The sequence below is a fragment of the Sapajus apella genome, unplaced genomic scaffold, assembly GCF_009761245.1.
Source record: "Sapajus apella isolate SASKATOON/1434 unplaced genomic scaffold, GSC_monkey_1.0 scaffold16, whole genome shotgun sequence".
NCBI lineage: Eukaryota > Metazoa > Chordata > Mammalia > Primates > Cebidae > Sapajus > Sapajus apella.
This window is the reverse complement of record NW_022436956.1, coordinates 12,203,258-12,231,093: the sequence shown is the minus strand read 5'-3', so window position 1 is coordinate 12,231,093 and position 27,836 is coordinate 12,203,258. Positions and strand designations below refer to the sequence as shown.

Here is a 27,836-nt window from a genome sequence, read left to right as displayed (position 1 = left end):
CACGCCTGTAATCCCAGCACTTTGGGAGGCCGAGGCTGGTGGATCACCCGAGTTCAGGAGTTCAAAGACCAGCCTGACCAACATGGAGAAACCCTGTTATCAACTAAAAATACAAAAATTAGCTGGGTGTGATGACACGTGCCTGTAATCTCAGCTACTCGGGAGACTGAGGCAGGAGAATCACTTGAATCCAAGAGGTGGAGGTTGTGGCGAGCCAAGATCCAGCCATTGCAATCCAGCCTGGGCAACGAGCAAAACCTCCATCTCAGAAAAAAAAAAGTCAAAAAAGGTCAAGTAGAAACTTGGAGAGCTACAGTGGTAAAAGTACATTTTAGAATATAATATAATCATTGCCAAGTTCAGCAGAAACCTGCATGTAACTTCAAAACTGGACCTGGAGATTAAATTTTTTGGTCCCTCTTCCCAAAGCAGCAGGGATGGAACAAGCCATCTAGGTCATGGAGTTTACACTTACAAACTAAAACATCTTTACTGTAACTCCTGCAAAAGCAAATTTTGCCACAGTGTAGATTTGTGCATGTGCAGCCAGAACATCCAACCATTCCTCCATTGTAAGGTTATTTGAAGAATCAAATAAGGGAAGAGAAGCAAATGCCATTAACTATAAACTGAATGCAAAGTGGTAGAGATTACTGTCCCTATGGTCACCTTCTCTTCCTCTAAGTCTTACCTAAACAGCTAGAACTTACAAGGTTTTTAAATCTCTTTGCTGGCTTTTTAACTACTAGCCCACAGCAGAACCCTAAATACAAATAGGCCAGGTGCAGCAGCTCACACCTATTACAGCACTTTGGGAGGCCAAGGTGGGCAGGATCACCTGAGGGCCAGAGACCAGCCTGACCAACATGGAGAAATCCTGTCTCTACTAAGTTAGCTGGGTGTGGTGGCACATGCCAATAATCCCAGCTACTCAGGAGGCTGAGGGAGAATCCCTTGTACCAGGAAATGGAGGTAGCAGTGAGCTATTACACTCCAGCCTGTGCAGCAAGAATGAAACTACACCCGAAAGAAACCAAACGTAGTCATATTTCTTATAGCCTTGGAGAAAATATGGAAAAAGTACATCAAATAGTGCTATACATTCCCATTGAGATACCCAGCCATTAGTTGACCTTTTTTTTTTGAGATGGGGTTTCTCCATGTTGGCCAGGCTGGTTAACTCCTGACGTCAGGTGAGCTCTCCCCACCTTGGCCTCCAAAGTGCTGGGCCTCAGTTGACCTTTATTAGTGCCCAAGGGGACTACAGCTCCTTCATGAAATTTGTTTTGGCACATAGTAAGATTACCTAGACCACTGAAATCTAGCTATTGCAATTCACTGTTGGGTCTGCTAACCAGGTGGTAAGATTAGCTCCACCAAGCCTTCTGAATGAACTTAACCCACAAATAGGAAATTCAAGCCCCAGGGCAGTGGCTCATACAAGGGATTGTCATTCAGATACCTCTGCCATGTAGCCCAACATTCACTGACCCAGTCAGTTTGGTTCTGACCTCCAAATTCTTGTTAGCACCTTAGTGTCCACTGACCTTCAAATCTTAATAATCTGGGACAACCCTCTAGGCAAATAAGCCTTTGCTCCTAAACAGGCTTATACACAGAATGGGTTGATAACATTAAGGAAAAAATAAACCTCCCAAAAAACACATCAGCTTTCTGCCTCTCCAGCATAAGGCCTAAGGTTAGAGCCAGATCCAATTTTTCACGCTCTGCTTTCCAATGCTGATACCATCCGTGACACTCTACAGGGCAAGGTGCCATCCAGCCCTCACTAATTCAACCTTAAGAGGGAGGGGGGAAGTCAGTAAGATTCATATAATCACCTACTAAGCCTATTTCTCCCACCAGCTGGTCTGAGAAGCTATTTAAAGACTCAAGACAGTTGTATGTTGCCAATTTTAAATAGTTTTATTTAAGACATTGCATTTTCCACTTACAATACAGTGTTTATAAAGTGCAATGTTATTTCCTTCCCCTGTGCATATGTTCCATATTCAAGTATTGAGAATGCCCAGTAACTTACTATAGCAGCTCAACTTTTAAAAACTGCCACAGAATTTGCTACAAATTTAGGTCCTTCAATGTTTTACATGTGTGGAACAATGCTAAATCTATACTTGGGTTGGCTTAATCAACCTCTTCAATGGTGGGCCCTGAGGAAGCACCACCAGAGGGAGGAGCTCCACCACCAGGGAATCCTCCAGGCATTCCTCCTGGCATGCCTCCTGCACTCTGGTACAGCTTCGTGATGATGGGGTTGCAGACTTTCTCCAGCTCTTTTTGCTGATGTTCAAATTCTTCCTTCTCGGCAGTCTGAGGAAGAAAAAAAACGAATTACCATGAGTCCTTGTAATGTTGTTAACGCTTCTGTAATCCTGATGGAATCTGACACAAAAAGACACAAACTCTTAGAAGGCCACTATTAAAACGGGGCCTTATTCCTTAACATCTTGGTTCACTCAGACATCCAAGGAAGGTAGTTGCCAACACCTTGAATTCTGGTGGAAACCGCGAATGTTTTGGACCATTCATCATTGTGACCCTATAACTGAAATCCAGCTTGAAAGCTTGGTTTGCCATCCCCTCCCCCACAATTTAGTTAAGGGAAAAAAAAAATCACAAACCTGATTCTTATCAAGCCAGTTGATAATTTCATTACACTTGTCCAGAATCTTCTGTTTGTCCTCATCGTTAATCTTGCCTTGAAGTTTCTCATCTTCAACAGTTGCTTTCATGTTGAATGCATAGGATTCAAGTGAATTCTTGGATGACACTTTGTCCCTCTGCTTCTCATCTTCAGCTTTGTACTTCTCAGCTTCCTGGACCATACGTTCAATGTCTTCCTTGCTCAAACGGCCTATTGAGAGAAATTAAGTCTTTTTAAGTTAAGACCTTGAACTTAATTAACCCGTGTATATATATAGCCTGCAAGGCAACCACCCCACTTTCTTAGCTAGATGCCTTTAGGGCACCAGCAACAATTGAAATACCCTTGTGATCCCTGTCAAGAACAGATGGCAGTGCCCTGTGGGCCCACTTACCCTTGTCATTAGTGATAGTAATCTTGTTCTCTTTTCCTGTACTCTTGTCCACAGCAGACACATTGAGGATGCCATTGGCATCAATGTCAAAAGTGACTTCAATCTGAGGAACACCTCGGGGTGCAGGAGGTATGCCTGTGAGTTCAAATTTGCCAAGCAGGTTGTTATCCTTGGTCATGGCACGCTCACCTTCATAAACCTTGGTAGAGAATAAAACAAAATTACTACAATGGACTTCAGGTCTCTGTGCTAATAAGAGTGCTGCTAAGGAAGACTCATCGCTCAGACATCCAAGGAAGGAACTGGCCAACATTAAGACTTTCTGGTGGAAACTACGAATGGTTTTGAAATCCATCATCATAGCGAGTTGGTCAAGATTTCATTCTACATGAGATCAGTAAGGCAAGGTAAGCATAGCAACATACCTGAATGAGCACACCAGGCTGGTTGTCGGAATAGGTGGTGAAGGTCTGTGTCTGTTTGGTAGGAATGGTAGTATTACGCTTGATGAGGACAGTCATGACTCCACCAGCAGTTTCAATACCAAGGGAAAGAGGAGTGACATCCAAGAGCAGCAAATCTTGAACATTTTCAGACTTGTCTCCAGACAGGATGGCAGCCTGGACAGCTAACAAAGAAAAAAGTTAATGATAAAATACTGAAAAGTTAAAAGAAAACCCAAGGCAGTTCCTGTTTTAATAACCCATCATTTCGCTCAGACATCCAAGGAAGGTGTGCCATCATTAGCCAAGCTTTTGGTGGAAACTACGAATGTTTAACAATCACTCATCACAGCGAGTCATCTTGGGCCTGCCTAACATCAGAATTAATTCAAATACTATTGTTACCTGCACCATAAGCAACAGCTTCATCAGGGTTGATGCTCTTATTCAGTTCTTTTCCATTGAAAAAGTCTTGGAGAAGCTTCTGAATCTTGGGGATGCGAGTAGAACCACCAACCAGAACAATATCATGAATCTGTGACTTGTCTAGTTTGGCATCTCGAAGGGCCTTCTCTACGGGGTCCAGGGTTCCACGGAACAGATCAGCGTTCAATTCTTCAAATCGGGCACGGGTAATGGAGGTATAAAAATCAATTCCTTCATAGAGAGAATCGATCTCAATACTGGCCTGGGTGCTGGAAGAGAGGGTACGCTTAGCACGCTCACAAGCAGTACGGAGGCGTCTTACAGCTCTCTTGTTCTCACTTATGTCTTTCTTATGTTTGCGCTTGAACTCAGCAATGAAATGGTTGACCATTCGGTTATCAAAATCTTCTCCACCCAAGTGGGTGTCTCCGGCTGTAGACTTGACCTCAAAGATTCCATCCTCAATAGGGAGGATTGACACATCAAAAGTGTCACCTCCCAGGTCAAAGATTAGCACGTTTCTTTCAGCTCCAACCTTTTTGTCTAAGCCGTAAGCAATAGCAGCAGCAGTTGGCTCATTAATAATTCTAAGTACATTGAGACCAGCAATAGTTCCAGCATCTTTGGTAGCCTGACGCTGAGAGTCATTAAAGTAAGCGGGCACTGTGACCACAGCATTGGTGACAGTCTAGAATAAGGAACAAAGACCACTGATTAACCAAACTATTTCACTTCCAGCAAATGGGATTTTATTAATGCTGGTGAAAAACAGCTGGAGACCCCCCAATGTTAATTACTGTGGAATTTTGTCAAGATTCATCCGTTTCTAGGGTTGCCAGACACAAACCTCACCTTCCCAAGGTAGGCTTCTGCAATTTCCTTCATCTTTGTCAGGACCATAGAGGATACCTCCTCTGGATAGAAGCTTTTTGTCTCTCCCTTGTATTCTACTTGGACCTTGGGCCTGCCAGCATCATTTACCACCATAAACGGCCAATGCTTCATATCAGACTGGACAACAGCATCATCAAATCTGCGTCCAATCAGACGTTTGGCATCTGCAAAAGGTATCAAATGATAACGCTTAAATCTCCTATCTTTTCTGATAAAAACCAAAGTCTATGATTCATCTACCTAATTTCATAGGCAGATGAATTCAACTACCATACATGTAGTCAAGGATCAAATTTTGACATACTATGCTATCTAGACCACAGCCTGAAAGACCTGAGAATAAGCCTATTTTTCTTGAAACAAAAAGCTCCCCCATTACATTTCATAAACTTGCCATCAGACTTTCCGCTTTCCAGCCTTGTTAAATTTGTTCCGTAATCACCCAAAATTAGTAACTCACCAAAAACCGTGTTGGTGGGGTTCATTGCAACTTGATTCTTTGCGGCATCACCTATCAATCGCTCAGTGTCCGTAAAGGCGACATAGCTTGGAGTGGTTCGGTTTCCCTGATCATTGGCAATTATTTCTACTTTTCCGTGCTGGAAAACACCCACACAAGAGTAGGTGGTGCCAAGATCAATACCAACGGCAGGTCCCTTCGACATGGTTGCTAAAAAACAAAAACCTGGCTTAAAAATTCTATCAAATACTTGCCCTATCCCTCACAGAACTCATAACTGGGCTAAAGGTATGACCACTGCAAACGTGAATCGTGCTCCACCACCTCTTGTCTAAGCACGCGGGAGGCTGCGAACAACTAGTGCTGCAGTCCAGGTTGCCGTGCCAACCGCAACAAGAGCATGCCCTGAATGGACCCATCTGCCTAGAGGGCCTGGGACGTTGCTGAGCACGTGGTCTCAACCCTGAGCTAAGCCCTATCTGTTCCCCTCCCTTGCCAGGTGCCAGGGCCCCCCGGAGTCAACGGGCTTTTAACTACTCCGCAATTCACCCCATATTGGAGGCACGCCCAGAACGGCTCTGAAAAACCACGGTGAGACTGGACTAACCAGAAAACCGGGGGTAAGCGCTGGCTCCACTTCCCTGCGCGCCGGACAAACCGATGCGGCAACCCTCCCCCGCCACGCGGTCGCTGGGCACCGCCCAGCCTTCCCTGCGGACGCCGCGACCCACACCCTACATTTCTGTCCAGCCGGCTGCACTGAGAACCGCTGCCACCTCACCGAGAACTAAGCCTCAATCCTGTGGAAAGGGCCACAGTCGACAGGGCGAGATTCTCAGAACCCTCCGAGCCGCAGCAAGTCCAACCCGCCTGAGTGCAAGCTCCCAGGTCCACCACCCAACTCTTAAGAAGATATTTTACCTGGCGTGTAGGCCTGGCCCCGACAACGAAGAAAACCACACTATTCCCGAGAGCTGCAGAGGAGTTCAATGAGACCGGTTTCCGCCCGCCACCCCGCCTCTTATACCCGGTCTCAGAACCTTCCAGAAGGGGCCCGCCCTTGATGCCTGCCATTACGGCTTCTCCGGCCAATAGACGCCCGGCTGCCTTTACAAGACCCAATCACAAGCCCAGTTCCACTCCTCGGGCCCCGCCCCGCCCCGCCCTCCGCACCCCGCACCCACCTCTCCGCGCTCCGCCTCGCGATAACGCACTCACCGCAGCGTTCTGGAACTTTCAAAAGCTCGCCCCCGCTCTCCGGACGGCCCCGGGGAAAGGGAGGGTGGGGCGCAGAGAGCCCGCGCGCGGGAGTCCTCAGTTACCCCGGGCGGGGGAGGGGAGCGTCCGCCTCTACGCATGCGCCCCCAGTCAGCGCGGGCGGGAGGGGGCGGAAGGAGGAGGAGGAAGAGGGGTGGGCAAACTGGGAACCAACCAATGACAGCAGCACTAGCCGCGATCTCAGCCCGCGAAGAACTGGGGGAGGAATCGCGCCGGGCCTGAAGGGAGGGGTTCGGGCGCGGGAGCTGGGGAGGAGAAGACGGAAGTGGAACGAGGACAAAATGGCTGCGAAGGTTGTTGCTCCCCTCCCCCACCCACATCCTCATTTCTTCTTTCCCAGCCCCCACCTCCGTGTTCCAGACGGTCCTCTAAGTGCCCCCAGGTTTCGCCAGCCCATATTTTGCAGCGTGGCTGTGGGCAAGGGCTGACCTCGAGGGGCTGCGGCGAAGGTTCCGGCTTCAGGGTGCTGCTAGGGCAGCTCGCTCAGGGGCACCCAGGATTGGGGTTGGAGAAAGCTGCTAGGCCGCCGCGGGGTGGGGCGTGTTAGTTTGGCAGCCCCCCCCCCACCTCAGCACCCTCATTTCGCTACGGCAGCTGTTGGGAGGCAGCCCCCGACGCAGAGGTTTAAAGGGCCCGGCTTCTCAGAACCCCCAGGGCGGGGTCCTGTCTGGTTCTTCCGCGGAGAAAAAGACGAACCCGCTTCTTTGAGCCCGGACCCCTGGGCCCCTTCCCACCTCCGCCGAGAACAGATTCGGTTTTTTGGCTCAGTCCTTCCCCCGCCAGTCCAAGCTTCACATTTCTCCGTTGTTTATAAAATAAACAGACTTAGAAGGTGGCGAGTGTATTCTCGGTTAGGTGAACCAGGCATGAGGAATCAATAGGTTCCAGTAGCCGAGCGTCCTAGCGTTTGTATTTTCAGTAACATGAGGTAATACCTTTCCTGCTTTGACTTTCACCAAAAATTAAACGACAGACCATGCAGACGCCTTGAAAACGTGACTGAACTGGTGCACAAAACAATGGTGCCTGGAATTTTAAATTGTGCAATTTTGTGCATGGCCGCGGGCATTGGAGGCCTTGTCGTTCTAAGTGCCTGTCCCAGTTACCTTGAACACTCTGTGTGTCCTTTCAAGCAAGCATGGTAGCTATTATTCCTATTTAGTAGATAAGGAGGCACGGATGGGGGAAAAGATTTTTTGAGGCTACACTAAAAGAACTTTTAGTAGCAAAGCTGGAATTAGAAGGTCTCTAGACTGCGAAGAAGGCTGTCAGAAGAGCGAGGACACCTTGTCCTTGTCAAAGCGAGTAAAGGCTAGAGACAGACTCAAACATAGGAAAAATTTCCTTTTCATATTTTCCTTTTGGGGAGGAAAGTTGGCTTAGAGTTAATGGAGATATATTCTTAGCTTCTCCCCACGTCCCAAGAATTTAATTTTATACGAGGCTTTTACTACATACAAAATGCTTTCATTTGTCATCTAATCGTCAACACAGTTCTCTAAGGTGTATATTATTCATCCCCATATTAGGAGAAATACGAGGCTCAGAGATGTCATTTGTGGGAAGATAAGCAGCTGGGAAAGCTAGAATCAAACCTAGCTTTTTTTTTTTTTGGTTCAAGATTTTTTTTTAATTACCTTTTTTGTTAGTCATGCAATACTGTAATTTCCTTCCTGGAAATAGATTCAACTCTAGAAAGAGGAACATGTGTGCTGTGAGCTACTCTTTCAGTTTCCTTTGATATCTGGAACCTTCTCCGCGGCTCCCCACTCCGCGTCCCCCATCCCCTATGATAACTGCTGGTCATGGTATCCGGAATCTTTCTTTTCACACCCCAGAGCCTAAGGTTTAACAAGCACGCATTTCGAACTACACCTTGTGCTGTATTTTGCATTTTTGTAATTTATTTTAATCATTGAACTGGTGGAAAATAGAATTGGGGCTCACAACCACTTGTTTGGATGACCCCATCCAATAGCAGTGATTAAAGAAAGCAGAACAAATAACCTGTTTCTAGTTACTCTCAAAACGTGTTCTGGGACTTGGGCTATGTCTTATTAAATGGAATTATTTAGAGTTTATATATTTAAAAGTCAGAATATGATGAAGGTCCTGTCTCCACCGCTCTAAACGCACAGGGTTTCAAATGACACATTTAGTTAAGATGTAAAATTAAAGTTTGGGTGAATGAGACTGCAGTGGAGTCTACAGCTTAGGATTTCTGACTGGATAAAAGAATAATGATTTAACATTTTTGTGTGTCTACCACATACCAACCTTACCTTATTTAATTATCACCGTAAATTTAAGCGGTAGCAACTATTATGATCGTCATTTTGTAAATGAGGAAACTAAGGCACTGAAAAGTTAAAATATTATCTTAAGCCACAAAGTCATATTGTGGAACTTGGAATTCATTCAAGATTGTCTACAATAAAACACCTGCTTTCTGCTTTCTGAAACCCCAACAGTGGTGTAAAGGTAAAATCACAGTAAAATGAAGATTAGATTGTATACATTCTTGTTGTATCATTATTGGTAATTATTGAAATAAGAGTAGGTTGGGCATGGCGGCTCATGCCTGTAATCCAGCAGTTTGGGAGGCTGAGGCTGGCAGATCACCTGAGGTCAAGAGTTCCAGACCAGCCTGGCCAACATGGTGAAACCCCATCTACAAAAATTAGCTGGGCATGATGGCGAGTGCCTGGAATCCCAGCTACTCAGGAGGCTGAGGCAGGAGAATTGCCTGAACCTGGGAGGCAGAGTTTGCAGTGAGCCAAGATGGCGCCATTGCACTCTAGCTTGGGCAACAAGACTTTGTTATTAAAAAAAAAAAAGAAGAAAAAGAAGTAAGAGTATTAGCATACTAGGGTACTGTTTTCATTTTGAGACGGAGTCTCGCTCTGTCGTCCAGGCTAGAGTGCAGTGGCATGAACTTGGCTCACTGGAACCTCTGCTTCCCGGGTTCAAGCAATTTTCCTGTCTCGTCCCCCCCGCCCCACCATTGAGTAGCTAGGATTACAGGCGCACACCCGGCTAATTTTTGTGTTTTAGTAGAGACGGGGTTTCACCATGTTGGCCGGGCTGGTCTCGGACTCCGGACCTCAGGTGATCCACCCACCTTGGCCTCCCAAAGTGTTAGGATTACAGGCTTGAGCCACTGCACCCGGCCTGTTTTTTTTTTTTTTTGGTTGGTTGGTTTTTATGTGGAGTCTTACTCTGTCATCCAGGCTGGAGTGCAGTGGTTGAATCTCTGCTCACTGCAGCCTCCACCTCCTGGGTTCAAGAGATTCTCCTGCCTCAGCCTCCCAAGTATGTGGGAGTATTACAGGTCCGCGCTACCACGTCCAGCTAAGTTTTGTATTTTAAGTAGAGACGGAGCTTCACCATGTTGATCAGGCTGATCTCGAACTCCTGGCCTCAAGTGATCTGCCTGCCTCAGCCCCCAAAGTTCTGGGATTACAGGCATGAGCCACTGTGCCAGCCTCAGTTTATGAAGAAATTAAGTTTTCTGGTTTCAGTTGCTTCTGTTGAAAAGTCTCGACCAGCTTAGGCAATATAGTGAGACCCCCATCTCTAAAACTATGAGTTGGGAGGATCGCTTGAGTTCAGGAGGTAGAGGCTGCAGTGAGCCATGATTGTGCCACTGTACTTTAGCCTGAGTGACAGTGAAACCCTGTCTCAAAAAAACAAAAAAATGAAAAAAGCTTAAGGTTTAGAATTGAATTTATTTGTATTAGGATTATGTGGTGTAATGTTACTAAATATGCATCTTTTAAAAATTAGTTGTAAAGAATAGTAAATTTATGTTCCCTTACTTCAAAACCTCAGATATTAAAAGATATTAAAAGATGAGGCCGGGCGCGGTGGCTCAAGCCTGTAATCCCAGCATTTTGGGAGGCCGAGGCGGGTGGATCACAAGGTCAAGAGATCGAGACCATCCTGGTCAACACGGTGACCCGTCTCTACTAAAACTACAAAAAATTAGCTGGGCGTGGTGGCGCATGCCTGTAATCCCAGCTACTCAGGAGGCTGAGGCAGGAGAATTGCCTGAACCTAGGAGGCGGAGGTTGCGGTGAGCCAAGATCGCGCCATTGCACTCCAGCCTGGGTAACGAGTGAAACTCTGTCTCAAAAAAAAGAAAAAAGACGAAAAGATACGATATATGTATTCCCTGATTGCCGAAATACTTGAGTATATGTGCGGCATTGCATCAGGGAAATTTGAAACCAGAATGATGCAAGCTGTTATTAATATTTTGATTTCTAATTGCAGCTATGTATAAATTATTGCAACTTGAGAATAGCATACTTGTCTATTTTCTGCATCATGCTTTGCCTTCCTAACCAGATTATATGCTTTAGAACATTCTCAGGCCTATCGTAATATATTTCTGGTAGTAGAGCCTTTGCCATTGATGTTTTATTCAATGCTTTATGCAGGGCACCATGCTAAGTATTTGACGTATATTTCTTACATGACCCTCACAACTATTTTAGGCAGATCATATTGTCCCCATTTTCAGATAAAGAAATTGAGGCTCAAATGGGTCTTGGTTAAGATCCCTAGCTGACCCTGAAGTTTTCAAAATCGTATTTTATTCCACAGCTTATGCTTCTAGCTCAGACTAGATTGCTTTCTACTTTAAAACTCTTAAAGTCATCTTGTTTAGCCCCTGAACTGTGGAGAGGAGGTGCTCTATATAACGTGCTCTTGGCCAGGCACTGTAATCCCAGCACTTTGGGAAGCCAAGGTTGGCAGATGGCTTGAGCCCAGGAGTTCAAGGCCAACCTGGGCAACATAAGGAGACCCCATCTCTACGAAAAAATATAAAAATTAGCTGGACATGGTGGCGTGTGCCTGTAGTCCCAGGTACTCCGGAGGCTGAGGTGGGAGGATGCCTGAGCCTGAGAAGTTGAGGCTGCAGTGAGCCGTGATTGTGCCCCTGTGCTCCAGCCTGGGCGACAGAGTGAGAACCTGTCTCTTAAAAAAAAAAAAAGTGCTCCTAGGCCGGGTGTGGTGGCTCACATCTGTAATCCAAGCACTTTGGAGGCCAAGGTGGGCGGATCACCTGAGGTCGGGAGTTCAAGAACAGCCTGACCAACGTGGTGAAAACCCATCTTATAAAATAATAATAATAAAAAAGAAAAAAAAGTGCTCTTTATTAACTTTTTAAAGTTGAAATTTTAATAGAGCAGCTTCATTTTTAAGAATTTTTTTTGAACCAAATTATTTCTCATAGAAAACAACAAAGAATTTTTTTTTTTTTTTTAAATCAGAGATGGGGTCTTACTATGTTGCCCAGGCTGGTCTTGAACTCCTGGACTCCAGTGATCCTCCTGCTTTGGCCCCCCAAAGCTAGGTTTACAGGCATGAGCCACTGTGCCTGGCCCTAATTTTTAAGTTGTTTTACTAATTGAAATCTTTGTCAGAGCTGCTTGCAAGTAGCCAAACTCACTGAGTTTTCCTTTTTTATGACTTACTTTTCCATCCAGGAGTGGTAACAAAAACAAGATATAAAAAATAATAGAGAGGCTGGGCACAGTGGCTCACTCCTGTAATCTCAGCACTTTGGGAAGCTGAGGTGGGCAGATCACCTGAGGTTGAGAGTTCGAGACCAGCCTGACCACATGGAGAAACCCTGTCTCTACTGAAAATACAAAATTAGCCAGGCATGGTGGCACATGTCTGTAATCCCAGCTACTTGGGAGGCTGAGGCAGGAGAATTGCTCGAACCCGGGAGGCAGGAGAATTGCTTGAACCCGGGAGGCAGAGATTTCAGTGAGCCGAGATTGCGCCATTGCACTTGAGCCTGGGCAACAAGAGTGAAACTTGGTCTTCAAAAAAAAAATGACAGAGGCCGCGCATGGTGGCTCACACCTGTAATCCCGGCATTTTGGGAGGCTGAGGCGGATGGATCACCTGAGGTTGGGAGTTCAAGACCAGCCTGGCCATCATGGAGAAACCATGTCTCTTTAAAAAAAAAAAAAAAATGACAGAGAAATGCTGGGCTCAGTGGCTCACACCTGTAATCCCAGCCCTTTGGGAGGGGGAGGCCGAGGTGGGTTAATCACTTGAGGTCAGGAGTTTGAGACCAGTATGGCCAACACAGTGAAAGCCCGTCTCTACTAAAAATAAATTAGCTAGGTGTGGTGGCATGCGCCTGTGGTCCTAGCTACTCCGGAGGCTGAGGCAAGAGAATCACTTGAACCTGGGAGGTGGAGGTTGTGGTAAGCTGAGATGACGCTATTGCACTCCAGCCTGGGTGACAGAGGAAGACTCTGTCTCAAAAAAAAAAAAAGAGAGAAAGCAAATTATAAACATAATTACTTCTGAACATGGAGGTCCTTGAACTCTATAATTTTCTTTTTTTTTTTTTTTGAGATGGAGTCTGGATCTATTGCTCAGGCTGGAGTACAGTGGCGTCATCTCGGCTCAACGCAACCTCAACCTCCCGGATTCAAGCGATTCGCCTGCCTCAGCTTCCTGAGTAGATGGATCCACAGGCATGCGCCACCACGTCCGGGTAATTTTTATATTTTTAGTAGAGATGGGGTTTCACCATGTTGGCCATGCTGGTCTTGAACTCCTGATCTTCAGTGATCTGCTCTCCCTGACCTCCCAAAGTGCTGGGATTACAGGGGTGAGCCACCACACCCAGCCTACATTTTAAATAAATTGATATGACTATATCATCTTTGAAGAATCAACTATACCTATTACTTTCTAGTTTCAACGCATCTTATCTTTTTGCCTCTCAAGATTGAACAGATTTAATCTTGATGTGCTCAAGATACTCTGTGCTTAACATTAAACAAAAATTACATAATCTAAGCCTATTATTAACAAATAAATACAAATCAGGCAATAATAAAGTTGGGAATTGTATCCTATTTTGCAGAACAAGGGAAAACTAAAGGATTTAGACTTGTGTGAGTGAGCTAATTGTGTCCCAAGTATGGTGAAAAGCTTTAGGGCAAGGAAGAAAGCAAAGAGAACAGCCTAAAGGTTAGGATAAAGGTTTGAGGATTTTAGGAGGAAGGATGGTAATTAATCAGGATCTGTCAGTTCTCATAGAATATACTAACAGTGACTGGGTTTAAATCCTGGCTCTACTACTAACTTAGCCTTTTTGAGCCTTACATTTCTCACTTGTAGAATGAGAATACGTGTATTTCCTTATAGGATTATGTGAGTATGAAATTGAGACAAAATGTATAATGTGCTTAGTGTGACTGGCGCACAATAATGGCTAAGTGTTGATTACTGTTGTTGCTGTTGATTTTCAATGACCTCTGTGAAGTGTTTTGTTTTGTTTTGTTTTAGTAGAGATAGGGTTTCACCATGTTGGCCAGGCTAGTCTTGAACTTCTGACCTCAAGTGATCCGCCCGCCTTGGCCTCCCGAAATGCTGGATTATAGGCGTGAGCCACCGCGCCCAGCCCTCTGTGAAGTTTTTTCCAGATGTATTTGAATCACTTAGTGTGTACTTTTCAGATTTATTTGAACCCCTTAGTGTGTGCTTCTCTGTTGGCATTTCACCTAGGCACTTGCTCAGTAATTATTTTGTTAATTTTGATAGAGCCCTTAAGGATAGCAGCTCTCTTGATATCCCCTGTGCAACTTATACCTAGCATCTTGCCTTGTGAGAGAAAAAAATAATTGGTAAATTTGTGACTGAAATTGATAAACAATAGATCATATTCAGTACGAGTTCTTTTGTCGTTCTGTTGGCAGCAAGTTGATAAATTTCCAGTCCCGGTTATATGAGCTTCAACTTCTCCTACAGTATCACTTTTACTTGTTTATTTTTTAATTGCTGATACAGATGCATCCATAATAAATATTTGGTTTTTGTGATGATCAAACACAGTCCCAATTACAAGGCAACTTAGAAGTTAAAACAGAAACAGAAATATAAACAGCTTAACACCAGAAGGAAGCAAAACTATATAGGTCTTTTTGCAACAGCAGTTCTGAAATTGTTTTTATATGTTGTAACAACAAAGATACCAACTTCCTTATTTCACAAATTTAAGTTTGGTTTATATATTTTATTGACATGGTTACTGAACTTCCACATCATTCCATCTGCATCTTCCTCTTACAAACATTTTTCTTCTACTTTTTAGTTGTTTTCTCCTTTTTTTTGTTTCCTATTTCAAAATCAAATTTATTTTTCTTGCAAACTCAGTGGAATGTGGTTTGGAACCAGTAGGGTCTCTAACTTAAGCCCAGAATCTGTCAAAGAGAAGTGCAGTATCATTGCTAAGACTTGAACAGCTTATCTCTCAGAATCTTCAATTCCTTTGAATTTCTCAGCTCTTAGTATAATCTGTTTTATGTGTTTGTGGTAGACTTCCATTATGGATAGATTTCCAAAATAATTTGAGTAGTCAACTGGTATTTTAGCATTCTGGTAACTAACGTTTAAAAATATAAGCCTTTTTTTCATGCAAAGGAGACTTATTCTTGCTTTCAAAAGCATAGGCAGGAAACCTTAGGTTCAAAGGTAGTAAATAATGATAAAAGCAAATTGCTGGCTGGGCGTGGTGGCTCACGACTGTAATCCAAGCACTTTGGAGGCCAAGGGGAGCGGATCACCTGAGGTCGGGAGTTTAAGATCAGCCTGACCAAAATGGTGAAACCCCATCTTTTAAAAAAAAAAAAAAAAAAAAAAAGAGCAAATTGCTAGTGATGATACAACTGCAGCCTCCATAGTGTATTTGTTTGGCTCAGGTACTCCAGAAATGAGAGTTCTCAGAATTACATAGCAGAACTGATATGTTGCCTGGATACCACACTCCCAGAGGAATAAAAATGTAGTCAGAGTAAGGGATTTTATATTTTACAATGAGACAATGTTAGTATAAGAAGCATTCCAAATATGCCAGTCCTCTTAAACTCATAGCAGACATTTTTAAGTTAATTTCTTAATGTCTCTTATTTCTTACCTTTTTTAGAGGAAGGCAATACTCAGGTTAAAACTTTCACCCAAGGATAAACTCCTGGGGACTTCACAAGAATTTTGTTTTTTTTACAATATGTAAGGACATGAGTGTGAGAATTAAATATAGGAGTGAAAAACCAGAGAAATGGGGCAAAATCCCAGATTAGCCTTTCCTATTTAAGCATCAGCTTCCTGTTTTAGAAACATGCTTTCATCACCACATTCAGCATTTTTTTCTTTCCTCTAACCTGCTGTTATTTTAAAAAGTATTCTGGGCTGGGTGCAGTGGCTCACACCTGTAATCCTAGCACTTTGGGAGGCCGAGGTGGGTGGGTCACCTGACAGGAGTTTGAGACCAGCCTGGCCAACATAGTGAAACCCCATCTACTAAAAATACAAACATTATCCAGGCATGGTGGTGTGTGCCTGTAATTCCAGCTACCAGGGAGGCTGAGGAAGGAGAATCACTTGAACCTGGAAGGTGGAGGTTGCAGTGAGTTGAGATTGTGCCACTGCACTCCAGCCTGTGTGATGAGAGCGAGACTCTATCTCAAAAAAAAAAAAAAAAAAAGTATCCTGGGCCAGGTGTAGTAGCTCATGCCCGTAATCCCAGCATTTTGGGAGGCCGAGGGTGGACGGGTCATTTGAGGTCAGGAGTTTGAGACCAGCCTGGCAAACATGGAGAAACCCTGTCTCTACCCAAACTACAAAAGTTAGCTGGGTGTGGTGGTGGGCACCTGTAATCCTAGCTACTTGGGAGGCCTAGTAATGAGAATTACTTGAACCTGGGAGGCAGAGGCTGCAATGAGTTGAATTGCTTGAACCTGGGGGGCAGAGGCTGCAATGAGCTGAGATGGTACCACCACACTTCAGCCTGGATGACAGGGCGAGACTCTGTCTCAAAAAAAAAAAAAAAAGAAAAAGAAAAAAAATTTTTTTTTTCTGCTCTCCCAGTGGTGATCAGTTGACATTTGTGCTAGGGTCCTTGAAGGGCTGATTCAGGTCCAGCATTTGTGCTATAGGTATCAAGAGTAGTTAAAACTGCCGGGCGCGGTGGCTCAAGCCTGTAATCCCAGCACTTTGGGAGGCTGAGGCGGGTGGATCACAAGGTCAAGAGATCGAGACCATCCTGGTCAACACGGTGAAACCCCGTCTCTACTAAAAATACAAAAAATTAGCTGGGCATGGTGGCGCGTGCCTGTAATCCCAGCGACTCAGGAGGCTGAGGCAGGAGAATTGCCTGAACCCAGGAGGCGGAGGTTGCGGTGAGCCGAGCTCGCGCCATTGCACTCCAGCCTGGGTAACAAGAGCGAAACTCCGTCTCAAAAAAAAAAGAGTAGTTAAAACTATTAAAAAGGCAAGTTATTATATCGGAGGCTACTGTTTTCTTTATTTTTCAAACATCTTTCTTCCATTCATCAGCTCTTCAGCAGCTATCCTGGTGAATTCTTTTTGCTAATTCTTTCTAAGATGCTGACAACTAAACTGTTAGCAGGCACTAGCTCAACCCTCTCCTGCCACCCACTAATTATTCTCATCTCTTCCCTAAATGTTAGTTCCCTTTTCTTCCACCCCAGAGCTAGACCTCTGGAGGCTGAGGCTGGGAAAGTACTGAATTTCTCTCATTTTTCACTTCTTAGGAGGGAATGATTATGGCCTATACTTGCAGTGCTATTAGAAGCATTAGCAATCCCTGATCTTTTTGGTAATTTAAGGCTTAGAATCATCAAAAGTTCCAAGTTCACATCCTTCGAAAATGGATGAAATGGAGGAAATTCCAATTGTAGTACAATACTGAACTTCTTTTTCCTTCCTTGACATTGTTTATTTTTTTTGAGATGGAGTCTTGCTCTGTCACCCAGGCTGGAGTGCAGTGGCATAATCTTGGCCTACTACAACCTCTGCCTACTGGGTTCAAGCGATTTTCCTACAGGTGCCTGCTACCTTGCCTGCTACCTTCCTTATCATACTAAGAGAAAACTGATGTAATCTCCCTTTCTAGTCCAGCCAGTCTTGCAATTCTGGTTTCACATGTTCTCAGAAAGGAGAGACTATAATGAGATGGTGGGTAATCTTTCAGCATTCCTAGATCCCTTTTTCTCTAGAAGAATTCTAAGGACTTTGATAAATGTTATGTAGTAAGTATTTTTTCCTTCCAGAGATATCCAGCAGGAAAGTCCTTAGAGGCATCTGATTTGAGGGAAAATCCACAATTGCTCCATTATATATTTCTAATGTTTGTCAGCAATCTTCATAACATCATGAAGATGGAAAGCTTTCCATAATCCTTTGTCACACATTTTGTTCTCCTTTCATAGTTATTTTGGGCTCAATACAAGTAGTGAGATTAATACAAAGTGGGAGAAACTCATTCACTCTTCTCCATCTCCCACTATTTCAACTCCCCTTGAAATTAATATCCAAACATTATGACAAATGAAGTTAAGTCAGAATAGAAGACACATATTTCCTTTTTTGGAGTTTCTTAGAAGTGGTTAGCTCAGTACATGGTGCAGACCGGTGTAATAAGGCTGTGGGTTTTGCTTGATTGTGAATAATTGCAGTAATCCAATAGGTTTGCAGAAATGCATAGAAAACTTACAAACAACATCCCATTTCCTCTTGAAAATGGCAAATCAAAGCAATGATACAAAATATCCCACATGAAAAGTTTTAGGTGTATTCACTTCACCTTTCCCCAACCTTCTCACCATAGGTCCTGGTCAACAGATAGATTTGGACTCCTGCTTTCCCTTATTCTGGTCTAAAGGCACAATGAGATGCCTTTTTGGAGATGAATCAGCTTACATCCTTTTGCTTGTTTGGTGTCCTATAAGGAAAGTGCTCATCTGAATGTCTTCTGTGCAGTGCTCACTGCTACTTAAATGACCTCTCATCTGGTTTGAGGGGGTTGTGTGGCTGGTGACTGAGCTCCAATGACTAGAAGAGTCCAAAGACCCTGACTCCTAGGAAAGTGTGGGAGTCAAGTCCATTCTAATTCAGACCGTTTGGAAGGCTCTACTCTGGCTGGGGATCATGCTAGGTGTGGTTTCTGCTTTGGTCAGAGTAGCATGGTGGACTTTCTTTGGTTCAGTACCTCTCACCTCTGGCCCCACTAAGCTGTATGCCTGGGTGGCCAGCCCTGGCTGGGGTGCTGCGTCAGTTGACAGTGTCCGCTGGCTGCGTGAGGCACTATTTGCTGTGGAGCGAGTGGAGGAAGAACCAGAGCGTGAGCTCCGAGAGCCTGAGGAAGAGGAGCTGGGTTTCACAAGGCGGGCTTTCGGAGCTTCAGCATCTTCTCTGAAGAGAAAAAAAACAGCAAAGATAAACTTTAATACTGGCAGGTCTGTGATTGCTTCCACTATGGTTGCTTCCTTCTGAGGTTTCCCAATACATTCCTCAAGCTGTAAACCTCAGATAATACCAGCGGGAAGGCAGCCATTTAGGGACATAGGTACTTTCTTGTTTCTTAAGACTTAATGCTTGGCTCATGCAAATGTATATTTTGTTAGCCCACTGGTCAACTCTATTATACTGGGAGGATAGAATCTTATCATTGAGATGGCCTAGATAGCACTCTCTCTGGTTTAGAGTTTGTCTGCATAAACCCTTTCATGACCCATAGGCTATGCCCATTTTTCATTGTATGCCTGTTATGAGTAGAAGTCAATCAGAAGAAAGGTAAGTTGAACTGTTTTATATACATACATGCTTTTGTTTTGTTTTGTTTTGAGACAGAGTCTCGCTCTTCCGCCCAGGCTGGAGTGCAGTGGCACATTCTTGACTCACTTCAACAACCTCTGCCTCCCGGGTTCAAGAGATTCTCCTGTTTTGGAGAATTGCTTGAACCCGGGAGGCGGAGGTTGCAGTGAGCTGAGATCGCAACACTGCACTCCAGCCTGGCGCCTGGCGACAAAACAAGACTCTGTCTTAAAAAAAAAAAAAAAAAAAAAAGAGAGAGATTCTCCTGCCTCAGCCTCCTGAGTAGCTGGGACTACAGGCATGCGCTACCATCCCTGGCTATTTTTTTTTTACTTTTGTAGAGATGGAGTCTAACTGTGTTGACCAGGCAGGTTTCAAACTCCTGGCCTCAAGTAATCCTCCCACCTCTCAGCCTCCTAAAGTGCTAAGTGTTTACAGCCAGCCTAAATTTAGCTTTTAAGTGTTTACTGAAAATAAGATAGTTTCACAGTAAAGTCCAGGTAGACTACACCCTCTGTCCTTAGGCTGGAACTTCCTATCTACCAGGATATATTTTTTTAACAGATTTATTATTAAGACAAAACTGGGAACATTTATGTTGACTGGTCACTATAGTGCTGGCCCTAAAACAGAAGCCCAGTAAAAGTGGGTATTTGAGAGGCTTACCGAATTTCATTAGGTCTCTCTTCTTCCTCATATCTCTCTTTGTCTTTCCTTTGGATTAGCAGCCACACCAAGAGGACAATCAGCAGGGCTCCAGCCACTATGCCTGTCACTGCTCCCACAACCATGCCGATGCTTTGTACATCTATTTTCTCAGAAGCAAAAGCACAAGTAAAACCAAACATAAGCTAGGAAATACATGAACTCAAAAAACATAAGCTTTGGACAGAATGTGTATTTCCAGGTCTTTATCTTCCTGAGCAGTACTGCATTACCCTCTCTTATTGCTATATTTGCAGTTGTAGTTTCTGAATCACAGACTTCACCAGCAAGTGGCCAGGTGTTAGTGAATAAGTCTTGGTGGGTTCAGATGATAAAACTGGGCTGGGAGAGTAATCATATCATGTCTGAAGATTTGTAAGCCTTAATAGGATAACATTTGGGCATTCCTCTGGCTCTGCTGACTTCCCTGTTTTAACAGCTCCCTTCTCCCACCAGTCATATAAAAGAAAGTAAAAAAAAAAAAATTTTTTTTTGGCCTCACGCTTGTAATCCTAGCACTTTGGGAGGCTGACGTAGGTGGATCACTTGAGGTCAGGAGTTCAAGACCAGCCTGGCTGACATGGGGATCTTCATCCCTAATAAAAATACAAAAATTATCTGGGCATGGTGGTGCATGCCTGTAATCCCTGCTACTTGGGAGGCTGAGGCATGAGAATTGCTTGAACCTAGGAGGCAGATGTTGTAGTGAGCTGAGATCACGCCACTTCACTCCAGCCTGGGTGATGGAGCAAGATTGTGTCTCAAAAAAAAAAAAAAAAAAAAAATTAATTTGAGTAGAATAAAAATTGATTTTTCAAAAAGGAATATAACCTATAATTTTAGACTGTGGAATTTGACCATGGATCCTAGAAATTTAGAAGTTAAGATACATATGATTTACAGTTTAGTAATACATGCTCTTTCATATACCAAATATTTATTTAAGTGCCTACCCTGAGCCAGGCACTGTTGTAGGCACTATTGAAGATAGGCAAGTTTTCTGCTTTTGTTGAGTTTACATTCCAGAAGAGGAAAACATAATAAACAAGTAAAGATAATTTCAGATAATGAATAAATTCTATGAAGGCAAAATTGGAGGAGTGAATTTTAGAGGGGTAATGGAGGCATACCACTTAAGTTTGCGTGATCAAGACTTTGAGGAGGTGACATTTCAGTTGAGCCATATATGATGTAAAGGATGATCTTGTGATTAGGAACAGAGCATTCCAGGCAGAAGGAATAGCAAGTGTAATTAGTGTGAGTGTGTCTGGAGCATAGTGAGCAAGGGAGAGTAGAGGGAGATGAGGTCACAGAGATGGGAAGGGACCAGCCCACGTAGGCCATGGCAAGGATTTTAATGTGAGAGCAATAAAAGAGTAACAATCCAAATTATATCTGAGACAGTGCACCATGCTGCTCTAGGGAAAACAACTTGTGGAGGGGTAGGAAAGAAAGCAGGGGCCCTGGTTAGGAGGCTTATAATAGTGCAGGCTAGAGATGATGGATTAGGCTAGGATGAAAGTAATGTATATAGAAAAAAGTGCATGGCCATTGCCTATATTTTGGAAGTATAATCAACAGAATTTGCTATTTATTCTTTTTTTCTTTTTTTGAGACAGAGTTTCCCTCTTGTCGCTCAGGCTGGAGTGCAATGGCATGATCTCGGCTCACTGCAACCTTTGCCTCGTGGGTTCAAGTGATTCTCCTGCCCCAGCTTCCTGAGCAGCTGGGATTATAGGCGTGCGCCACCGCCCCTGCTAATTATTCTATTTTTAGTAGAGACGGGGTTTCACCATGTTGACCAGGCTGGTCTCAAACTCCTGACCTCAGGTGATCGATCCACCCACCCGCCTTGGCCTCCCAAAGTGCTGGGATTTCAGGCGTGAGCTGCTGCACCCAGCTTATTTATTCTTATAAAAAGGAAATGATATAAAATTTTATTTTTTAAAGAAACCGGACTGTGGATAGTTAAGATCTCAAAGGACTGGAGTTATTTTACCTGAGTAATTTCAGTTAGAGAATGTTTCCCCCACTGCGTCAGCTCCAGCACACATAATCTCTAGATGGATTGTCTATTAATAGAAATTTAGGTTGCTTTCAGTTTTTCACAGTTGAAAATAATATATCAGTCTGGGCGCGGTGGCTGACGCCTGTAATCCCAGCACTTTGGGAGGCTGAGGTGAGCAGATTATGAGTTCAGGAGATCAAGACCATCCTGGCTAACATGGTGAAACCCCCTCTGTACTAAAAATACAAAAAATAGCCGGGTGTGGTGGCATGTGCCTGTAGTCCCAGCTACTTCGGAGGCTGAGGCAGGAGAATTGCTTGAACCTGGGAGGTGGAGGTTGTAGTGAGCTGAGATCATGCTACTGCATTCCAGCCTGGGCGACAGAGTGAGATTCCATCTCAAAAAAAAAAAAAAAAAAAAGAGAAGAAAAGAATATATTTCCGGGTGCTGTGGCTCATGCCTGTAATCCCAACACTTTGGGAGGCTGAGGCAGGTTGATCACTTGATGCCAGGAGTTTGAGACCAGCCTGGCCAACATGGAGAGACCCTGTTTCTACTAAAAATACAAAAATTAGCTGGGTATGGTGTGCGGGTTTGTAATCCCAGCTTCTCAGAAGGCTGAGGCAGGGGAAGTGCTTGAACCCGGGAGGCGGAGGTTACAGTGAGCGGAGATAGCACCATTGCACTCCAGCCTGGGCAACAAGAGTGAAACTCTGTCTCAATCTCAAAAAAAGAAAAAGAAAAAATAATAATATATCCTTATTTTCCATATGTATTTGGACCCTTGGGGCATGTCTCTAAAATATAAATTCACAGAAATATTGCTGGATAAAATGGAATGTACTTTTGCATCTGGAATTAAATGAATGACTAATTGTATAGTTACACAGTGAAATACTATAAAACAATGAAAATTGACATACTATAGCTATAAGCAACAATAATGATGAATCTCAGAAATACAATGTGGAATGAAAGAAACCAGACATAATGGAATGATTCCATTTTGAGACAGGAAAAGTAATCCGTAAAATTAGAAACCTGGATTATAGAGAGGTAGCAAGAGTTAGAAACAGATTTTTTTTTTTTTTTTTTTTTTTTTTTTTTTTTAGCTGGAGTCTCGCTCTGTTGCCCAGGCTAGAGTGCAGTGGCACAGTCTTGGCTCACTGCAACCGCTGCGTCCCAGGTTCAAATGATTCTCCTGCCTCAGCCTCCCAAGTAGCTAGGATTACCGGCATGCCCCATCATACCCGGCTAAGTTTTGTATTTTTAGTAGAGCTAGGGTTTCACCATGTTGGCGAGGCTAGTCTCAAACTCCTGACCTCAGGTGATCTGCCCCCAGCTCAGCTTCCCAGAGTGCTGGGGTTATAGGCATGAGCCACTGTGCCTGGTCAGAAACAGGTTCTTAATCATGATACTGGTTACACAGGTATCTTCACTTTTGAAAATCTGTCAAGTTGTACACTTACCCTTCTTCTTTGTATATGCCTTACTTTAATGTATTTACCCCTCAGAAATCTATAAAGCTAATTGTGCTACCAATTTAGTCAAAATGTAAAAGCATCTGTTTCCCTATAACCTTTCTAAAATTGTTTCTACAGTTTTTATATTTGCTATACTGATAGCTTAAAATAAAAAGGGTGTTTTTATTTTCTCAACCTAATGGGGAATAAAGGATTTTGGGGCACCTCTTTATTTATGTTTATTGACCATTTTTTATTTCTTTTCCTGAGAACTGCCTAAGTTTTTAATAAAAAGTATGTCCTGAAATACCACAGGAAACAAACAAACAAACAAAAAGTATCTGATAACTTGGAAATAGACAAAAGAAGTACAGAGCTTGGCAATTTACAACTCTGAAAGGGCAACTTGTAGACCTCTGTCTAGTAGAGATGAAAATAATTGCTCTACCACTTAAATGGATGACCCTAGGAATTACAGTCTGTGACTTTGTAGCTTAATGTCTAATCCAGTAATCTGTTAATAATAATAGCTAACGTTACTGAACACCTACCATGTGTCAAGCCCTGTTTCTAGGCTTGACTGGTGTTGGGTGATCTGCCTCTGAGATGGCTCATTCACATGTCTGTTGGCTGGAGGCCTCAGTTCCTCACTACATGGGCCTCTATATAAGGCTCTTAACAAAGCAGCTGGCTTCCCATAAAGTGAATGATGTAAGAGAGAGAGAGGATCTGAGATCTAAGAAAGAGAGCTGCAATGCTTTTGCAGATGCACGACATAGCATCACTTCTGCTGTATTATATTCATCAGAAGTGAGTCACTAAGTTCAGATCACACTGAAAGAGAGGAGAATGAAGGTGTACCTCTTTTTTTTCTTTTATTGAGATGGAATTTTGCTCTTGTTGCCCAGACTGGAGTGCAGTGGTGCGATCTCAGCTCACTGCAACCTCTGCCTCCCAGGTTCAAGTGATTCTCCTGCCTCAGCCTCCCAAGTAGCTAGGATTATAGGGATGTGCCACCACACCAAACTAATTTTCTATTTTTAGTAGCAACGGGTTTTCACCATGTTGGTCAGGCTGGTCTCAAACTCCTGACCTTAAGTGATCTACCTGCCTCAGCCTCTGAAAATGTTGGGATTACACGTGTGAGCCACTGCGCCTGGCTGAAGGTATACCTCTTGAAGGGAGGAGTAGCAAATAATTACGTGGACATATTTTTAAAACCACCAGAGTGCAAAGTCTAATAAGCAAAGTATATAAATACGTAATAAAGAACTCTTTCAAATCAGCGAGAAAACAGCTAAACCAAAATGGGCACAGAATGTTGAAGTATAACTTTGAAAAAAATAAAATATTCTTGGAGACTTTGTTCATTAAAAAATTAAAAAAAAAAAAAGGAAAAAGTAAAATATTGATTCTGACAAAGGTTTTATTTAATTAATTACTTAATAAAAGGGCACTTGGCATAGTGGCTCATGCCTGTAATCCCAGCACCTTGGGAAGCCGAGGCAGGTGGATCACCTGAGATCAGGTGTTCAAGACCAGCCTTGTCAACAGGTGAAACTCCGTCTCTACTAAAAATACAAAAATTAGCCAGGCGTAGTGGTGCATACTTGTAATCACAGCAACTCAGGAGGCTGAGGCAGGAGAATTGCTTGAACTTGGGAGGCAGAGGTTGCAGTGAGCTGAGATTGTGCCATTGCACTCCAGCCTGGGTGACAGAGTGAGACTCTGTCTCAAAAATAAATAAAAATAAGAGGGCTAGGAAAATGTTAAAAGTGGTCCAAAGAGCGTTTGAGAAATTAGAGACAATTTGACAAAGATGTTGTGGAGACAGTTTAACAAAGATGAACATCTGTGAAAGATGAACATCTGGATCCAGCTTCCTTTTGTCTTTTAACTTGGTTTATCCTATCTTTTTTCATGACTCAGTCTCTAGATTATAAGCCTGGTATACTATTTATTGCACCAAATAAATATTAACACTTCAAACATGGCTTGTGGATGTAGGATTCGGTTCAAAAGTCTAAAGTTGCTACCTAAATTGAGGAGAAATAAAAATAGCTAATGTGATTGAACACACATTATATGTCAAGCCCTGTTCCTAGGCAGTTGTAAGTAAATGTGTTCATTTACCAACTTTTCAGAAAAATGAAGAGGCCAGGCGCCATTGCTTAAGCCTGTAATCCCAGCACTCTGGGAGGCAGAGAACAGATTGCCTAAGTCCAGGAGTTTGAGACCATCCTGGCCAACATGGTGAAACCCTTTCTCTATAAAAATAGAGAAATTAGCCAGGCGTGGTAGCATGTGCCTGTAATCCCAGCTGCTTGGGAGACTGACACAGGAGAATTGCTTGAAGCTGGGAGGCAGAGGCTGCAGTGAGCCAAGATTACGCCACTGTACTCCAGCCTAGGTGACAGAGCAAGACCCTGTCTCCATTAAAAAAAAAAAAAGGAAAAAAGGAAAAACTCTGAGACAGTTAACTATTACTCTTCTTTATAGATTGGGAAACATGCCTCAGATACTACAGAGTTAGTGGTAGCTGTGATTGCAATCCAGGCAGTTATCTGACTCCACAGCTAATGCTCTTAGTCACCTGCTACTATCGCTCATCTGTACTTGAATCAAATCTATCTAATTCTTGATTATAACACGTGTGAGTGCACGTGCACAAGCACACATGCACTCAAAAACACTCTGTGGAGGAGAGAAATTTCATCTACTTGCCTAGAATGGTAGATGGCATATAACTAGCTTGGTGGTTTTGTTTTTGTTTTTAGGAATGGTGTTTATTTAGTACTCTCCTGGATATAGTAAATATCTTTAGGGGGCTGGCTAATTCACACATTTGTAAATACAGAGTCAATTGTTTTCTTTTCTTTCTTTTTTTTTTTTTTTTTTTTTTTTAGAGGTAGTCTCGCTCTGTCGCCCAGGCTGGAGTGCAGTGGTGCAAGCTTGGCTCACTGCAACCTCCCAATTTCAGTCAATTCTTCTGCCTCAGCCTCCTGGGTAGCTGAGATTACAGGCACCCACCACCACGCCTGGGTAATTTTTGTATTTTAGTAGAAACAGGGTTTCACCATGTTGGCCAGGCTGGTCTTAAACTCCTGACATCAAGTGATCGGCCCACCTCGGCCTCCTAAAGTGCTGGGATTACAGGCATGAGCCACTGTGCCCAGCCAGTCAGTTGTCGAGTGCAACTAAATTTATTTTGATGATAGCTGTATCCTTCTAGAAATAAAGATTTTGACCTTAACCTTACTCTTACTCATGATTAGAATGTCTTACATTGATCCAGAATGCAAAAACAAATAAAAAAAAGAAACAAAAACTCCTTTGGATGCTTACACTGTACAGTTACCCGTACCACACAGCTCTCCTTCCCAGCTTCATTGCCGGCTGTGCACTGGTAGAGTCCGGAGGAGGACATGGTAAGATTCTGCAGCAGAACTCGCCCAGGGTTGTTGTAGTCTGCACAAGCAGAAAGAGTGACTGTAAATTCCTTTAGTGATGGTATCTATATTTATTGTTGATTGTATCACTGACTTGAGATTCTCATACTACTTGATAAGGATGAAATGATGAAAAATATACCCTTTGGGAACATGAGAAGAGAGGTAAACATTCTTTTAAGTTGTAGCACATCCTCAAAAGTTAGAAAAGATTATCAACATTTAAGGGATACTAAACATATTTAGATACAGTGGATTTATGTAGTACATTTTTTCTAATCTCTTTTCACGAGTTTTATATGTCATTTGCGGAAAGAAAAGACAGATTTTCTGTCCTAGTTAATGGATTTTAAAAATGGAAGTTCAGTAGGTTCAGCAGGGTATTTCAGGTCACATAGTGAGTTGCTGACAAAGCCGATTTAGAACTTGTGGATAGGGCACTATCTTGTTGGCTCAGTGGATTGGTGAGAAGATGACTTACCAATCCTAGATTTGGGAGGCAGACGTTCGTCCTCTCCCTCCTTCTCCCGGATTCGCTGCCAGTAATACACAATGGGCTCTGTGCCAGAGGATGACTCACACTGCAAAGTCAGGTCACTTCCTTCTGTCAGCTCTCCTTCCATCTCACACTTGGGCTTGGATGGTCTCACTGGCAACAACAACAACAAGCAAAAGTGTAAGATTCAAAGATCCTCAAACACCAGATTCTACAGAAAAACTATGTCCTATTGCGTTGTTTCTCCAGCCATCGGTTTTGGTCATCTTTTGAGTGGGGATTAATGTAGGCTTGCTTTACATTACCCCTAGAAAAACATCCACCTCCATACCCTAAGCACACATACCCCCAGTTCCAGCTGCCACCAGTGGTGCTGTTGTAATTTTTGGGGGCTGCCTCAGAAACTCCCTCATTACTTCTCAAAGAAGACACACTATTACTGGACATTTTAGGAAAGTTGAACATGGTTTTACTGATACTGAAACAAATGTATTAATTTAGAAG

At 43.4% G+C, this 27,836-nt stretch overlaps 2 protein-coding genes, 1 long non-coding RNA gene and 2 other non-coding genes across 7 annotated transcripts in view; 1 reads left to right on the top strand and 4 right to left on the bottom strand.

The window, feature by feature from the left end:
- Nucleotides 1–1,903: 1,903 nt before the first annotated feature.
- On the bottom strand, nt 1,904–6,716 carry HSPA8 (heat shock protein family A (Hsp70) member 8). 2 transcript variants are annotated; one of them, XM_032285148.1, is made up of 8 exons: nt 6,501–6,716; nt 5,283–5,492; nt 4,781–4,986; nt 3,908–4,616; nt 3,485–3,687; nt 3,060–3,258; nt 2,643–2,875; nt 1,904–2,331 (listed from the first exon to the last, which is right to left on the bottom strand). In XM_032285148.1, exons 2-8 carry the CDS (start codon nt 5,485–5,487, stop codon nt 2,146–2,148), a joined length of 1,941 nt encoding a protein of 646 aa, XP_032141039.1. In that variant the 5' UTR covers nt 5,488–5,492; nt 6,501–6,716; the 3' UTR covers nt 1,904–2,145. The 2 variants fall into 2 exon arrangements, with proteins under 2 accessions (XP_032141039.1, XP_032141038.1); XM_032285147.1 differs by lacking the exon at nt 6,501–6,716 and adding an exon at nt 6,204–6,489.
- Nucleotides 3,338–3,425, bottom strand: LOC116556486. The gene has a single exon (XR_004271029.1). It is a non-coding gene; the product is annotated as a small nucleolar RNA SNORD14 (small nucleolar RNA).
- Nucleotides 3,771–3,857, bottom strand: LOC116556487. Its single transcript, XR_004271030.1, has one exon. It is a non-coding gene; the product is annotated as a small nucleolar RNA SNORD14 (small nucleolar RNA).
- Nucleotides 6,717–6,783: 67 nt separating the features above from the next.
- On the top strand, nt 6,784–12,979 carry LOC116556123. Its single transcript, XR_004270830.1, has 3 exons — nt 6,784–6,853; nt 8,946–9,041; nt 12,945–12,979. It is a non-coding gene; the product is annotated as an uncharacterized LOC116556123 (long non-coding RNA).
- Nucleotides 12,980–17,336: 4,357 nt separating this feature from the next.
- Nucleotides 17,337–27,836, bottom strand: part of CLMP (CXADR like membrane protein) — a 129,661-nt gene continuing 119,161 nt past the window's right edge. For both annotated transcript variants that reach the window (XM_032285150.1, XM_032285149.1), the window contains 4 exons: nt 27,318–27,485; nt 26,733–26,855; nt 19,878–20,019; nt 17,337–18,809 (listed from right to left, as the gene is read on the bottom strand). In XM_032285150.1, coding sequence (XP_032141041.1) covers nt 18,509–18,809; nt 19,878–20,019; nt 26,733–26,855; nt 27,318–27,485 — 734 coding nt within the window. In that variant the 3' untranslated portion in view covers nt 17,337–18,508. The remainder of the gene's footprint in view (nt 18,810–19,877; nt 20,020–26,732; nt 26,856–27,317; nt 27,486–27,836) is intronic.

What these genes read in the sequence shown, in the direction of transcription:
- HSPA8 (XM_032285148.1), bottom strand. Translation starts at nt 5,487, where the DNA reads ATGTCGAAGGGACCTGCCGTTGGTATTGATCTTGGCACCACCTACTCT. An exon ending in CAGAAGCCTACCTTGGGAAG is followed by an intron (nt 4,617 to 4,780) that starts GTGAGGTTTGTG and finishes TCCTTATTCTAG; the next exon opens with ACTGTCACCAATGCTGTGGT. An exon ending in AGCTGTTGCTTATGGTGCAG is followed by an intron (nt 3,688 to 3,907) that starts GTAACAATAGTA and finishes TTTCTTTGTTAG; the next exon opens with CTGTCCAGGCTGCCATCCTG.